General features: G+C 42.3%; 3 protein-coding genes across 4 annotated transcripts; all 3 read right to left on the bottom strand.

The window, feature by feature from the left end:
* Window positions 1-1,711: 1,711 nt before the first annotated feature.
* On the bottom strand, window positions 1,712-5,791 carry LOC115621198. Its single transcript, XM_030514777.1, has 3 exons — window positions 5,235-5,791; window positions 3,948-5,171; window positions 1,712-2,794 (listed from the first exon to the last, which is right to left on the bottom strand). Exons 1-3 carry the CDS (start codon window positions 5,651-5,653, stop codon window positions 1,861-1,863), a joined length of 2,577 nt encoding a protein of 858 aa, XP_030370637.1. The 5' UTR covers window positions 5,654-5,791; the 3' UTR covers window positions 1,712-1,860.
* Window positions 5,792-7,092: 1,301 nt separating this feature from the next.
* On the bottom strand, window positions 7,093-8,883 carry LOC115621843 (triosephosphate isomerase). The gene is made up of 3 exons (XM_030515655.1): window positions 8,527-8,883; window positions 7,759-8,325; window positions 7,093-7,700 (listed from the first exon to the last, which is right to left on the bottom strand). Exons 1-3 carry the CDS (start codon window positions 8,806-8,808, stop codon window positions 7,494-7,496), a joined length of 1,056 nt encoding a protein of 351 aa, XP_030371515.1. The 5' UTR covers window positions 8,809-8,883; the 3' UTR covers window positions 7,093-7,493.
* Window positions 8,884-9,870: 987 nt separating this feature from the next.
* Window positions 9,871-14,103, bottom strand: LOC115621454. 2 transcript variants are annotated; one of them, XM_030515109.1, is made up of 3 exons: window positions 13,519-14,103; window positions 11,277-11,975; window positions 9,871-11,181 (listed from the first exon to the last, which is right to left on the bottom strand). In XM_030515109.1, the coding sequence occupies exons 1-3, from the start codon at window positions 14,012-14,014 to the stop codon at window positions 10,037-10,039; spliced, it is 2,340 nt and encodes a 779-aa protein (XP_030370969.1). In that variant the 5' UTR covers window positions 14,015-14,103; the 3' UTR covers window positions 9,871-10,036. The 2 variants fall into 2 exon arrangements, with proteins under 2 accessions (XP_030370969.1, XP_030370968.1); XM_030515108.1 differs by having other exon boundaries at window positions 11,283-11,975.
* Window positions 14,104-14,963: the final 860 nt, after the last annotated feature.

Below are 14,963 nucleotides of genomic sequence, written 5' to 3'. Positions count from 1 at the left end.
GCTTTGCTTGGCCTGACTTGCTGTTGTTGTCTACGCCCACACAATTGTCGACTCCGACAAGGAATGCACCCCGGAAAATTAGCAAAGCAAACAGTTTGCTGCAGTTTACTTGCCATTTAAGCGCCCGCACTCGACAGCTGTGTTTGTCAGCGGCAGCGCAACAGCAACAACAACAACAACAGATGAAGGATAACAACAACAATGGCATCGCTGAGGTTGCATGTCTTTACTTTTCAACTGCCGCCGCCTCCGCCAGAAAGCTATACATTTTTTGTACTAGTATTGCTTTTTATTTATTTTATGTTCTTTTTTTTTTATTTGTTATTTTTCTGGTTAGTTTACTTATTGTTAGTCCCAAGTACTGCAGCAATTCGCCTATTTAGAATTTCGCACCTGGTTCAGCGTCTTGGCTGTATGTAAAACTAATTTCGTATGAAATCACACGACCACCAGACTATCTATCTATCTAGCATATATCATTCAAATATAATGAAATTTTCCATTCTCCACGCTCCATTTCCTTTAGGAGCCTTTTCATGCCTTTCTGCCACTTTTCAATTGTTTATAACTTTCCATAACTACCATTGATTTATCAACTCTAACCATAATTGTTAGGCCCCGTCACATACCATTATTAAGGAAAAGAAGCCAGTCTGCCAATAATTTCTCGCTCGTTTGTGCTCTCGCCCCTTTTAATCATAGCTGATTGTGAGAAGACAATATTGGTCAATTGGTTAATTTTTGGTTTCTTAATAATATCGATCGGTTGACCTTAGTTTAAGATATAACTCAGGAATACGATTTGGCGACCAATAGGCAGAAAATTAGTCATGAGTTATACTATCGCCATCTGGCAGAGACTAGTAAAACGAATTATGTGGAGTTCTTTAAGTATCCGCAAGGTGTCGTGGCAAACACTGGAATTTTGATAAACACTCTCGCACCTATCGGGCTTCGCTAGAACTACAGACCAGAGTCACTAACGATTCTAGCAGTTACTACAAATGTGTAGGCTACAGAGTATCAATAATCTTGTCTGGCTGGCTTGCGTTGAAACAAAGTGTTATCATATTTCTTATAATATTACATGTGTAGTAAAAGTACTAAACAAACTAAGTGCATATTATTGAACGCAATTATAAATGGCTCACATTTGCCATACATGCGTTACACTGTCGCCATCTGGCAAAGACTAGTAAAACTAATTATGTGGAGTTCTTTAAGTTTCCGCCAGGTGTCGTGCTAAACACTGTAATATAAGCTTTTAGAAAAAGCTGACTGGGCCGCTATTGCAAGCAGTATATCTCAACTGGAAACGAGCGAACAAAAACCACAAATATTCTAATCTATTTTCATCGCAAAACACAATTTATTGATTAATTTAAAAAAAGTATATGGAGATTGAAATAAATAGAAACAAATATTCTTTTTTTTTCTTTTAGCTTTTCCGAAATTTTTCAAAACAACTTGATATTTAATATTTAAATATGAACCGTTAAATTCTATGAAATATCAAGTTGATTTTGAAAATTTTCGGAAAAGCTAAAAGAAAAAAAGAATATTTGTTTCTATATATATTTATATATATATATATATATATATATATATATATATATATATATATATATATACAAGTATATATATGTATAAACTATATTAGGCTTCAGTAGCAGCAACGTTTAATATTCTTAGAAAGAAATAGACAAAAAAATACTGTTTGAGTTTCTTTATTACTTTTTGTAATGTGTCCATTTAAAAACAGTTTTAAATGAACAGATAATTTTTTTTTTTTTTGTTGTCTTCTGCTAGGCGGAGAAATCTTGTCATGATTATAATAAGCTTCCAGCGTGGCTGGATCTATTATCCCTTTGATTTTCCCTTCGCCTTTTTCGGCAGATTACGCATTTTGGGTGGCTTGGGCTCTTGATGCACATTGCCCTTGCCATAGATCCAGGGGAACATAGCCTTACGCTCTCCGCCTGTACACGCAGCGTACTGTGTTAGGGCGTTCGGTTGATGTGGAAACATAGTGTATTCGGCCCAATCATTCTCGCAATACTGCGTCTGGCAGTTAGCCACATTGGTGACCTTGAGTCGTTCAGGTTTGGTGAGCCCCGCCGGTGGCGTTACTCCAAAATCATATTCGGCCTCACTGTCGCTGGACTCGGAGTAGACAAATGTGTCCACCATGTTGGCTACGCCATGATCTCGACATAGATTCTCCAACTCAAACGATACACGCTTCTTGTCTATATAGCTCCGGCAACAGCATTTAGCTACAGGTCGCTGGCAACGACAATATTCGAAGCCAAGCTTTTTGAGTGCCCGCTTAAGACGTCGTTGCTCTGCCAGCAGTGGATCCTTGGTAATGCGAAAGACGACGGGCTTCATATCGGCATAAGGATTGGCGCACACGGCCAGAGCCTTGGGCTCCTTCAAAGGACGTAGTGTGATTGTGTACTCATCGTTCTTCTTGCTGATATGAAGCGTTGGATGCTGCACCAGCGGCTCCTCCTCCACGGGGTCTACACGTTTGCGCCGGCGATAGTGGTATCGCGATATGCAGATTCTATCCAAGGGATAGTCCCGTAGAAAATAGGACATGAGTGTACGTATGGGCTTGGCAATGGCTCCGGGCTTCCAGCACTTATAGCGAGCCAGCTCGTTCTTTGTCCACATCCAACCCATATGACAGGGTATCTTGGAGTAGCCCGCATGGGCGCTATCGCTTATACAGCAGCGGTGGCCAATGCGATTGGAACGGGGAACAAGCTTCTTTTTGAAAAAGGTGTAGCTGCAGAAAACATTTGAGGTCTTCATTTAACATTTAATAATATAATGGCCTAAAGAAAAATAGTTGAACTGGCAAGGACAGTGTTGTCAATTATCTGCGGCTCTTCCCTCGATTATAATATATGATATGGTCGCTTAACACGTCCTCTTTTAATTGGAACTCGGTCTAACACGATTACAAATTCGCTGCCTTTTCTCTTTTAACACGCTGACAATCTCATTCTTACACGATATAAGTTGAAAATATTTAAAAAAGGAAACGTACTTTTACACAGTTTTCTCGTTGGCTAAACATGTTAAAATAAAATTTCGCACTTTCAAAACACACTACTCGAATTTCGGATGCAACTGAGACTGACTCCATCGATGTAATAGGTACTGGGAAGAAACTTCCTATCGCCTTGAATTATAATTTTTATCTCTAAAAGAGCTTAAGGAGGCAACATTGAATGGATATCGGAAGATATCGTAAGCAAAAGGACCACCACAAGCAAACAAAACTTTTGCACGAAAACGGCTTAGAACAAGATTATATGCCAATGCCTCCAAATGGTTCTTTATATTAAGCTGCTTAAACATATTTTACGCTTGAAAATATTTTACTTTTCAATAGGATTAATCTGTTATTCAACACTTGGAGTAAAGTAGTGTAATTTAAGAGAAAATGTTAAAGTTAGTTTATGGCGAAAAGAGTGCGCAAGAGCGGGCTTTTTCTCTACCCTGGGCTTAGTATGTAAGCCGAAATTGAAGCTTAGTTTTAAAAAAATTGTTAAATATAGGCACTTGTCGCATTTCATTTTCGCTATTTTTTTGCAATAATTTTCGTTAAGGCAAACGTCCCATCCTTAGTATATTAAATATAATTATATTAACTAATATCAGTTGGATATGAATTATGCTTCTACTTCTTATCGTTGCTCAACCCTATCTGGACACAAAAAGCCGAACCTTGATAATAAAATAAATATTCTTCATTTAAATAAGCATATAAAAATTATAATAAAAACAAGCGATCGCTGATCAAGAATACAAGTATATATGCTTTATGGGGTCGGAGATGTTTCCTTCATACTTTGCACAAACCTAATATACCCCTTTTGCCCTACGGGTGCAGGGTATAATATTGTCACTTATAGAACACCCTTTACACTTACCGTTTGGATCGAGGACGAACAATACGCCTTCGCTTACATTTCTTGGCCGTATACGTTTGTTCCAGCTCCGCTAGCACTCTCTTCAACGTCTCGGATTTGCAAGTGCGGGCCGACTTTCTACCACCCTTCCGTTTCTTGCAATAATTCTCGGCCGGTTTCTCCTCAGGTTCGTTCAGCAACGTCGCAGTTGATTTTTTCCTGTCGTAGGCATTTCGCATTTCGGTGAAAATCTTTACGAGTTGCGTGCGTCGCTGCGACACGGTGGACTCCCTCTTTTCTAACTTATCCTTTTCCGTTTCCTTCGTACTATTTGGTAGCACATGCAGATGCTTGATGTTGGACTCCTTAAACATCTGTTCGCAGAGCTTGCGAATGCGACACCGCGTGCAGGTCCGCCCCGAAACGCAAGCACATTGAGCTGGCACATTAGGATCCTGCTCCTCGTCCTCCGCAGCTGCAGCTGGTACTGAATTGTCCTCGTCAGAGGCAGCTTGGCACCCTTTCCTGCGCTCGTGGAAGTAATTGTAGAGTAGTTCCTTGGCAGTTGCTGTCTCGTCGTAGGGCTTCTCTGCGGGCTCGGTGAAACTCTTAAAGCCACAGTAAGGACACGCGGCCAAGGGCGGCACCCACCCGATATCAGCGCTGCACAAAGCGCAGAGCGTCGGCCGAGCCGGAACTGCTTCGGTAAGTTGCGGCGACTTGGCCTGCTGGTTGACACCCAAGTTTCTCTTGCGAGTTTCTGCTTTCTCGCGCTGGGCTACCGCCGTCTCGGCCGCATCGAAGTCGTTTTGTCCATTCTCAGACCAGAGGCGATCCAGGTCTTCGGTAATCGAGTCCGTCGACGTTTGCATTCTCATGCATTTGCAGGTGGACTGCTGCCGCGCCTGTAAATGACTAAGTGGGGGCACCGGCAAGGACCTCTCATCCAAATTAAGCTCCGTCAGCAAGCGCTGCAAGTCAGCACGTTCCTGTCTTGCATCGGCATCGGCATCCAGCGCTGTTGTGCCCCGCAGAACGCATTTGCAGCCTGGAGCCTCGGGCGAACTGGCCTTGTGCTGACAAGTGAATGGAAACGCCGCCTGGTCCATCAATCGCTGGTCCGTAATTGCCGTCGTTGCCGGACTCGTCTTGGAGCGACCTAACGTAAAGATGATGTCACGTGGATTGACAGTCTTGTCTAATGGCCGGCAGACATCGAAGCAGCCAAATGCCGCCATGCTAGGGCTGGAGAAGGAAATAGGCCGATTTAGAATACAGAAAGGACACAAAACATTGTCGCCATCTTACTCCAGATCCGGATGTGTGGACTGCATCTTGATGTTGAGCTCAACAGTGGCCACGGGCTTTTTACGCTTAAGCAGCTCCACTTGCATCACATGCGTGGCCACAAAAGTGGGCTCTGACAGTTGCCGCAAGAACAATGGCGGTAATGTGCCTTGCCCAGACCCGAGCACTTCATTGTCACGGCGTAGGGTCACACAAACGCCCGCCGCCAGGGCACCCGTTAGCTCGCACGGACTCGCCAACAATTGCCCCAATGGCTCATTGGGAAAACCCTGCTCGACTTGCCGATCGAGCGGTATGTCCACGAACTCCTTAAATAAGCGGACACTATACACAAGAGCAGAGTCCTCGTCACCGGCCAATGGTGGATCTGAGCTGAGCACTAAAATATCGTAAAGGTATAATTGTTTGTGGGGTTCCATGTTCGCGTTTATCGCAAATTTGTTGATGTGTTAATTTGTTGCAAGAATTTCACGTTTTCGCTACAATTTGGTGCAGTCAAAAATAAAAAGGAAAAGCAAAATTTATATGAAGAATTAACTAAGAGTCTCATGAATGCGTTACGCTTCTAGAAAAGTTGTAATAAAATGCCGACAAAAGCGAGGCATGCTGCTAAGCTCTACGTGTACATAAAATAAAATAATAAAAGATATAAGCGTATTCATAGAGGCATTTCGAATTGGTAGTCCACATTTTTTAAATTTCTTCAATTTATGCGTAAAGGAACATCTATGGAAACCGTTTTTCTTTTCAGCATCCTACCAAACTCTCGCTTCTTAAAACCTGTACGCGAAGGGTTAAAATTGTATATAAGGTTTATACAAAGTATGTAACAGAGAGAAGAAAGCCTCTTCGACGAGAGAAATCCTTGTCAGTCTGATCGGAAACTGCTGACCCCACATTAACCAAACTTGGTGTTTATCCTTACCCAATCATTGATCAGAAGTGATGAGATATAAGCGTCTTCATAGCGGCATTTCAAATTGGTAGTCCACATTTGGAATCCTTGTCCGTCTGATTGGATGAACGCCTTGAGATCGGAAACTGCTGAACCCACATTAATCAAACTTGGTATTTATCCTTATTCTATCCTTATGCCCAGGCAACACTAGTTTATATTAGTCCTCCCCCCCCCCCCCTCCCATCCCGCGCTACAGAACTTCGTCAATACTGTCCACAGTTCCAAAGCTACATTAATACACACGTTAATTCTCTAACGTTGTTTCAAATTTCATCAAAATCGGGCATTTCTGAAGAAAAAGTTATTATACAACAAAAAATATCACTCCCGCACTATGCCCACAAGCTGCAGGATCGGGTTCGCTTTTCTTCTTTTTTTCTGTTTTTTTTTTCTTTTAGTATGGACGCATATAAGACAGCGCCGAAGTACAGAGTATTTCGCAGTCGGACTGGCTCGACCGTAACATTCTAACTGAATGATTATGTAATGCCTAGGAGGCTACCACATCAATCATGATGAGAGGGTAGTTAGTGGTTCTTAATATAACAATCTTCTTTGATGTCCTTTATCTGTCTATAGAAAACGAAAGCAAAGCTGAAACAATATTTTCTACTACAGCTAAGGTGTTTCGGATTAGCTGTAGCAGCGGATTAAAAAGCATTTTAGTACAAATTATTCTAAACTATTTGGTGATTATTCTTCTAAAAGTTGGACTTAGTTCACTCATACCTTACTCTGTGCTTATCAAGTCAATAAAATGTATAACACCTGATACTAAAGTTGTTTAACGAAACTTTGAACAGGCCTCCAAAACACACAATAAATGTACTATACGTATATCACGTATATTATATAGAATAATGCCTAATTTGACATTGAGAACTTAGTAGACATCTCATCTATAAATATCATTATTTATTTGGCTACTTTAGCATTTGAGTAAAGATTTAAATCAAATCAACTTAAGGTAATATGCATGTGTAAACAATTATTGCCAGAATAAATAAAGTAACATACTTGTATATATATTAATAGTTATTTATATATATATCTCTGATACGACTTTTTACCAACAATTTTGTGCTTTATGTACTTGCAATGAACTAAGAATTTTGTTTCACATTTTTCAATGCTACCCTCCGGCTCTAATCTAACAACAATAATAATTTCAAGTATGCATAATGCAATCGAGAGGTGGAGGTAGAAGGGGCCGATGTCCGATTTCCCCTAACGCAATATATATTAATTTTGTTTCTTGTGGGCAGTTTTGCGCTGCGTTGGTGGAACGTGGTCGATGGGCTTTACTTCTTAGCATTGATAATTTCAACGAATTCGGGCTTCAGTGAAGCACCGCCAACGAGGAAGCCATCGATATCGGGCTTCTTGGCCAATTCCTTGGCATTGGCAGCAGTCACGGAGCCGCCATACTGAATGCGCAACGATTCGGCCACCTCCGGTGAGATGTTCTCGCAGAGCCACTTGCGCAGGAAGGCATGCACCTCTTGAGCCTGCAATTAAGACAGCAGTTAGTGCAATATTCGATTTCTTTCATTTATCGCAACTCACCTGTTCGGGCGTAGCGGTTTTGCCGGTGCCGATGGCCCACACGGGTTCGTAGGCAACCACCACGTTGGACCAGTCTTTGATTTTCTGGGCATAGGCGCACATTTGGCGTGCCACCACATCGTTGGTCTTGTTAGCCTCACGCTCCTCCAGAGTCTCGCCAATGCAGGCAATGACCTTCAGGCCTTCGGCCAGAGCATGAGCCGCCTTCTCGGCGATCAGCTCGTCGGATTCCTTGAAGATGGCGCGACGCTCCGAGTGCCCCAAAATAACCCAATCGGCGCCGATGTCCTTCAACATGGCTGGCGAGATTTCGCCGGTAAAGGCACCTTTGGCCACCTTGTAGGCATTCTGACCGGCCACACCAATGTTGCAGGGCAGAAGGTTGCGTGCGTACATCAGATAGATTGCCGGGCAGCCGATGACCACCTCGGTGTTGGGGTCCAGTTGGGCGCCGCTCAGCGTCTTGCAGATCTCGGCGATGGACTTCTGGTCGCCGTTCATCTTCCAGTTGCCTCCCACGCAGAATTTACGACCCATATTGCAATCTGTACTGAAATTTGCGTAAAACTGCACGCCGGCAGGTAGCAACGAAAGAGAGGGAGAGAGGTTCGGTTATTATCACTTAGAATTTCGACGGGTAAATAATGCAAAGTTTGATTGAAAAATCGCCGCAACTTCGTTATCAAACTTTGGCTTTTTTGCTTTTTTTCGCAAATTTTTTGTTCCGCGTACACACCCACCTCGAAAGCAATCGACTGATGTACTAACCTTCTTTTGACCTTCATAAGTCTTCCACTGGCACTTGAAAAGCTTTGGAAAAACAGCTGTGAACTTGCCCAAAAGCGCATGCGAGACAACGCTTTTGAACACATCCAAAGTCATGTGGCTAGGGCTTGGGTTGTTGTCCATACTACAGGCCCGCTGCGAGCTCAGAGCGTGAAAAGAACGTTGCGATTCGAAAACCGAAGCAGCAGAACTCGAATTAGCTATAATACGGCTAAGTCCACACTTATTAAAACTATTGCAAATCGTAAAATTGACCAAAATCATTGTGATGCAACCGAAATTTTGACTACCACTTCAGACTCGTGTGTGTAAGGGGAGTGTGCTGATTACTGATTTGTTATATAAAATTTTGTGAGTTATGTATGTGTAATGTATAGAACATAAAAAAAACATGGCCAACTGGATAATATACAATAACTGAGAAACAACAATTTTATAGAACTAAGAACATCCATTAAGCTACACAAAAATAAAAGTAATTTCATATTAAAAGTAAATAAAAGTAAATAAACCTAGAAACAGCAACATAGCCTAGACATCAACCACACCGGCACATGTAATGTATAGAGCATACAAAACGTGGCTAACTGGATAATATACAATAACTAAGAAACAAAAATTTTATAGAACTAAGAACATCAATTAAGCAACACAAAAATTAAAGTAATTTCAGTTTAAAAGTAAATAAACCCAGAAAAAGCCACATAGCCAAGACATCAACCACACCGGCATGTGCAAGGCTTATGTTAAGCTTTCTGGAATGACACAGCTGTTCTGTTGCGCCTTCCGAACGAACCCAAGAGACTGCCAGCTGCGCTTAAACAAAATGTGCATAAATATACCAAATCCGAACATATACCCTATAAGTATATGCAAATTAGTTGTACTATCAGAATATGATGAAAAGAATCAGAAATTGAATCGACCGACTTTTTTTTTATGATAACGACTGGTTTTATTTTTTAATAATTAATTTGTAAATACATTTTTATTTGACTTCAAAGTTCATTGGACATGCTTCAATTTGGTTTTCACAGACGTTCAAATATACATAAATACATACTACATACGTACAAAGAATTAAATATAATATACATACATATGTATGTATGTGTATACTTATACATTAATTGTTTTAAAACTTTATATAACTGCATACATATAAATACACTGACTTACTTATTTTTGTTGCAAACATTAAAATATTTTAGTATTTACAATCCATTTACAGCTACATATAACAGTAACAAATACAAATACACCAAAAAATAAATGCGCGTAATTAACTAAGCTTTCGGGACCACGTTTAATCAAAATGTTGTTTCTTTCAATGCTATAATTAATGACACCAATTCTCTAAAACAACTCTTATTTTAATAGTATTAGAGGAGCGAGCGAGTTAGCAACAACGACCACTTAGCTGGAAAGCTTTTAATTCGCGAGTATTTTTCTATAGGTTTCCGTTTGGAAGCAGCGTGACGATGTCCGCCGGTCAACTTTCAGAGCTGGCAGGGATTAGGGATGTTGCTGGTGCTGGTGTTGGTGCTGGCGCTGGCGCTGGTGCAGGTGCCGACGTGTCGTTGGATACCAGCGGCGCAGGCATAGGCGTCGCTGATAGCGTGGGCGTCCCTGTTCCACTTGGCACTGAGTTTTCCGAGCTTGTCGAATGGGTTTGGAATAAATGAAATAGATTGGAATGTTTGCCAATGGGCAGCATGAAGCTACCCATCGACTTTAGTGGACTGAAAAAGCTTTCGTGAAGATGTGACGACGGCACTGGCGGCGTTTGTCCCGACTCTGGCCTATCGCTGAGATTATTGTTGATGTTGTTGTTGTTGTTCTTCTGCACAGTGGGATCGCTAGGAGCGACATCGCTGTTGCAGGAACAGGAGCGGCTTTTCATGCGCGAGTTGCGCGTGAGCGTAGTAGCCTTGCGATACTTCGGTCTGTGAATCGGCGATAGCGGATTTGTATCGCAGTCGATGGTGTAGACAACGGAGGCGCTGGGCAGGCAGTGGGCGCTGTTCGAGCCGCCGGTGAACAGCAATCTGCCGTTTGTGGGAGAGGTGTGCGTGGAGCTGGGCTTCGGCAGCTCCCGCTGCGACTCGCTGCAGCTGTAGAGCGCACTCTCACTGGCCACCTGGAAGTCAGTCTCGTCGCTACGCAACTTATTGCGCATCACACAGGCCAGTGAACGTCTCAGCTGGGCGGGATCGACGGCACCCTGCGGCACAAAGACATCCTCAAACTCCACAGCATCGTCATCATCATCGTCCATATTCTCATCATCGGCGCTGCTTGAAAAGTTTTGGTTGTCATAGGAGTAGGCGCTGTCCAGGCGCTCCTGATGTGCCTGCTGAGGCGCACGCTGCGACCCTGGCGGCTGTTGACTGCTACTGCTGTCCCCATCGCTGTCCTGCTTACCACTAGGAAACTCGTAGCTCACCTCGCCCAGCTCTGCCCCACTCGAGGCCTCCACAATGTTCCACATCTCGCGCTCAATATCTGTCGTCACAGAAGCCACCGCCGCCACTGTCTGGTTAATGTTGTTAAAGCAGGGCTTGACGACGCCACACTTGGGCAGAAGCTGTGAGCTCTTGAGCGCCTCCTGTTGCTGACGCAACCAAATAGGGGAGTCTGTGGACACAAATCAACATGTTACTGAACTGGATTCAAAGACGCCATTACATTCGAAATGAATGCAAAGGATTAAAATCGAAATCCGTGCCTGCACTTACCTACATAGATGCGCGGCTGAGTGGATCGCACATTTGAGTCCATGGATTGCAGCCGATGCTGGCTGGCCAGTGAGAAGCGATGGTTGGCCTCGGCCTGCTGATCAATATCCACACCCATTAGCTTCAACAGCAAATTCTTGAGCGCGGCGCGGAAATCCTTAAGATGATAGGCATAGAGCACTGGGTTGACAGCTGAATTCAGATGCGACAGAATAATGCAGAAGAGCGTCAGCTTAGGATGCACATAGCAATCGGGACAGAAGGCCTTAATGCAGTTGATCGTGTATAGCGGTATCCAGCAGATCATAAAGAAGAGCACTATAATAGACAGATTCTGTGTAGCCTTAACATCCCGTTTGCGAGCTGCCCCCAAAACACGCAACATGGTTCCACCGCGACCCGGTGTCGTCGTCACTTGGATCTGGGCGGTAGAGGATCGCCGACTTAGGTCCGAAGCAGGATTCATGGTCACTATCTGGCGCACCTGCTTGATGATGACACGATAGATGTGCGTGTAGAAGGCCAGCATGAGTATCGCGGGCGTGATAATGGTGGCAAAATACAGGAACACTAGATAATTATAGTCCATGACCTCGACGAATAGGCATTTCCCATGGTCGGCGTGGGCGTGCCAGCCGAAGAGCGGCAAAAAGCCGACAATAGTGCCAGCTACCCAGCACAAGGAAATAATGACTGCAAAAGAAATTAAACCAAATTAGTTCGCCTGACTAACATCAATGTTGAGTCCTTCATTTCAACTACAGGACCTGCCAGCTTTAATAATTCTCTTGAAATCACGACTGCTGCCGCTGTAAATGAGAAGGCGAAGCCAGCCAAGGCTACGTCCCAGCTGTCGGTGGCTGGCTAATGAATCGCATTGTTAATGGGCAATGGAGAAAGTGCAACAGTTGCGTCGGATACTTTGTTTGGCTTTTCTGGGACAATTTGCAATTCGCAATTTGTGTTGCATACGTCAGGGCGTTGGCAGTGCAATGAACTACTATCGGCAGCCAAATGACGCAAATGCATTAAACAGCATTGAGCTTCCGTTGAGCCACAACTCAAACATGGCCAGCGCTAGTGGAAAGTGTTAGCCGGCAACAAAAGCAGCAAACCATCAAGGACAAAGCGGCTAAAACAAAAGGCAACACACAAGCAAGCCATCAAACAATGGAACGGCAATGACGACGGCATATGCCGGAACTTATGCTTGCAAGTATTGCAAAACTAATTTTGCATAATCTTCCCGTTTACTACAGTCTTAGGTTATAGTTTTTAATATTCAATACCCCCTTTAAGGCTTTCTCAATTCGCTTACTTTTTCCAGTTTTTACACAAGATAACTTATAATTGTAAAAAGTTTGCTGTTTTCTAAAAGTTATTATATAACGGTCTGTAAAGCCGACTCTCTAATCTGAAGATCTTTGATTCATAATAAGTTGGAGAACCTCAATAGCATGTAGCACGCAATTATTTATGGGTCGTTTCAATTGAGGTAGCAGAATAGTGTTATCTATAACTCTGTCTATAAATATAAATTAATATAAATACTGTTCATTGGCGTACATTTCATAAAATGAAACGGAAATAGAATCTTAACAAAAAATAATCTAAATAAATATTATTCTTAAATACATAATTAAGCCGAGAAATTCCTAATAAAAGTAGTTTCTTCTTGTTAATAATAAGAATATGATAAGTAAAATTTTGAAGAAATCAAAATATTGACTTCGGGCCTAATACAGTGAATGCTTTTTTTGTCATTGAAATTGACTAAATGGGCTGGGTTTAAGGTAGTTTTCATGGATGCCATTGTTAGAACGGAACCAAATCGAAATGGGACCATATGGGCAGCATCTGCTTTCAAATACAAAAAGAATCATCAAAATCGGTTCACACAGTCGAAGTCGGTTAAAAGAAACCTTTATTTAAAACAAAAACTGATAGCTTTTATCCTAGATCCCTTGATTATTCAAATATATTCTATCTTTATTAATTATAATATTATGAAATAATGAATAAAGTAATGAAATTAATAAGATAATCATCAGTACTGTTAACGGATAACTTGTCTCATCAATAGACACTATTTATTTAGTAAACATTACTACTCTGTGGAGCACCAACCAATAAAATATTAAATATTTTTCAATTTGAAAAAATATATCAATAGCATCGTGTTAAAATTGGTTAGCTTTTCAAATTTCAATAAAGTGCCAAGTGTTTTCGTACTTACTAATGGCCGTTCTTGTCCGCACATTGCGCGAGTAGGCCATGGGATATAAAATAGCCCAGTAGCGATCCACGGAGACGGCCACGAGGCAGAATATGGAAATGGTGCAGAGGACCACCAGCAGCGACACTGTGAACAGGCAGGCGTGCAAATTGTGTGGCAGTCCGATCGATGCCAGAATTGCAAACGGAACACCCAGAGAACCCACCAGAAAATCGGCAATGGCCAGCGAGACGATATAGTAGTTGGTGCGACGACGTAGCTTGCGCTCCCGCCGGAACACAATGATGACCATGAGATTCCCAATGACGCTCACGATGGCCACCAGAATTTCGAAGACAGTGTACGGAATGTTCAGCTCTCCGGAGGGTATATCGGACTGCTTATCTTCTGTTTGGGCGGAAGCGTGAAATGGTGAGATCGGCAGATTGAGGATATTCTGCGTTTGATTTGTCGTGTAGGCGTAGTCCGTGTACGCGAAAAAGCGAAACTCGGACATTTTGGATGCTCGCTTGGATGCTCGCTTCTCTTCGCAGACCAGTGTAAAGTTAAAGTGCAGTTGGTGTGGAAAAGTCTGAAAGGCGAATCTTTGATTCAATTCAATTGTTTTCTCATGCGCGAATTTCTTTGTTGTATCGAGTGGGTGGCATTTGTGGCACGTTGCGTATCCGCCATGTTTGCCGACGGCTGCTGCTGTTTTGTAAATAATCTTCCTGTTCTTATTATTGCTGCAACTCTTACACAAGCGCCAGACAATTTATTTGTAGTTTGCTGAAGCTAAAATAAAAGAAAATGCACGAGAGAAAAATTAATCATCACAGACACATAACATACATACTTGTATATGTTTGTTTGTACGAGTATACCATATATGGAGAGAGATATATAAATAAGAGCAATACATTGACATTGACAGCAACACGAGCGCACTTAATTGTAGCAATTTTTTAGCGTAATAAATTGATAAATATTTGCCGAAAATATGTCGAGGCAGCGCTTTGGCGATAACGACTAAATATATATATATAGATATAACAGAACATTGAGTTAATGACTTGTTCGTTGCTTTCCAACTATCTATCTGTCTATCTATCTATCGGTTGTATGTATCTTATATGTATGTGTGTGTCGCGTGCAACGCATAGAAAAGCTGTAAAAAGTAAACAAGGCAGTGTCCAAAAACAATGTGAAAATCAATTGCCACACAATCGAACTGTGCACAACAACTTGAAACGTTTCGAAACAAAAGTCGAAAGGCATAAAGTAAGAAGCCCATAAATAAAGTAGTCAGGATATTGCTTGTTTACCGCAACTTCAGCGCTAGTCCGGGGTCTATCTGGGTGTGTCTATGTGTGTCTCTTTCTCAGTGTGTGTTAAGCAACAGCTGCGGGCAGTGGCTCAACACTCGACAATGTTCGCGCCCACTTTGTGCTGGTCATGCCCAATGG

This window comes from Scaptodrosophila lebanonensis, unplaced genomic scaffold, assembly GCF_003285725.1.
Source record: "Scaptodrosophila lebanonensis strain 11010-0011.00,11010-0021.00 unplaced genomic scaffold, SlebRS2 tig00000024-arrow-pilon, whole genome shotgun sequence".
Lineage (NCBI taxonomy): Eukaryota > Metazoa > Arthropoda > Insecta > Diptera > Drosophilidae > Scaptodrosophila > Scaptodrosophila lebanonensis.
This window is presented reverse-complemented; position numbering and strand designations above follow the sequence as displayed.

Bases quoted from the DNA above. Each gene is read 5' to 3' on its own strand.
- LOC115621198 (XM_030514777.1), bottom strand. From the start codon at position 5,653: ATGGAACCCCACAAACAATTATACCTTTACGATATTTTAGTGCTCAGC. The intron at 5,172-5,234 runs GTAAGATGGCGA...TTCCTTCTCCAG, and splicing joins TCCACACATCCGGATCTGGA to CCCTAGCATGGCGGCATTTG. The intron at 2,795-3,947 runs GTAAGTGTAAAG...TGTTTTCTGCAG, and splicing joins GTTCGTCCTCGATCCAAACG to CTACACCTTTTTCAAAAAGA.
- LOC115621843 (XM_030515655.1), bottom strand. From the start codon at position 8,808: ATGATTTTGGTCAATTTTACGATTTGCAATAGTTTTAATAAGTGTGGA. The intron at 8,326-8,526 runs GTTAGTACATCA...GCCGGCGTGCAG, and splicing joins CTTATGAAGGTCAAAAGAAG to TTTTACGCAAATTTCAGTAC. The intron at 7,701-7,758 runs GTGAGTTGCGAT...TCTTAATTGCAG, and splicing joins AAACCGCTACGCCCGAACAG to GCTCAAGAGGTGCATGCCTT.
- LOC115621454 (XM_030515109.1), bottom strand. From the start codon at position 14,014: ATGTCCGAGTTTCGCTTTTTCGCGTACACGGACTACGCCTACACGACA. The intron at 11,976-13,518 runs GTAAGTACGAAA...TTTCTTTTGCAG, and splicing joins GCGGACAAGAACGGCCATTA to TCATTATTTCCTTGTGCTGG. The intron at 11,182-11,276 runs GCAGGCACGGAT...TTGTGTCCACAG, and splicing joins GCGCATCTATGTAGGTAAGT to ACTCCCCTATTTGGTTGCGT.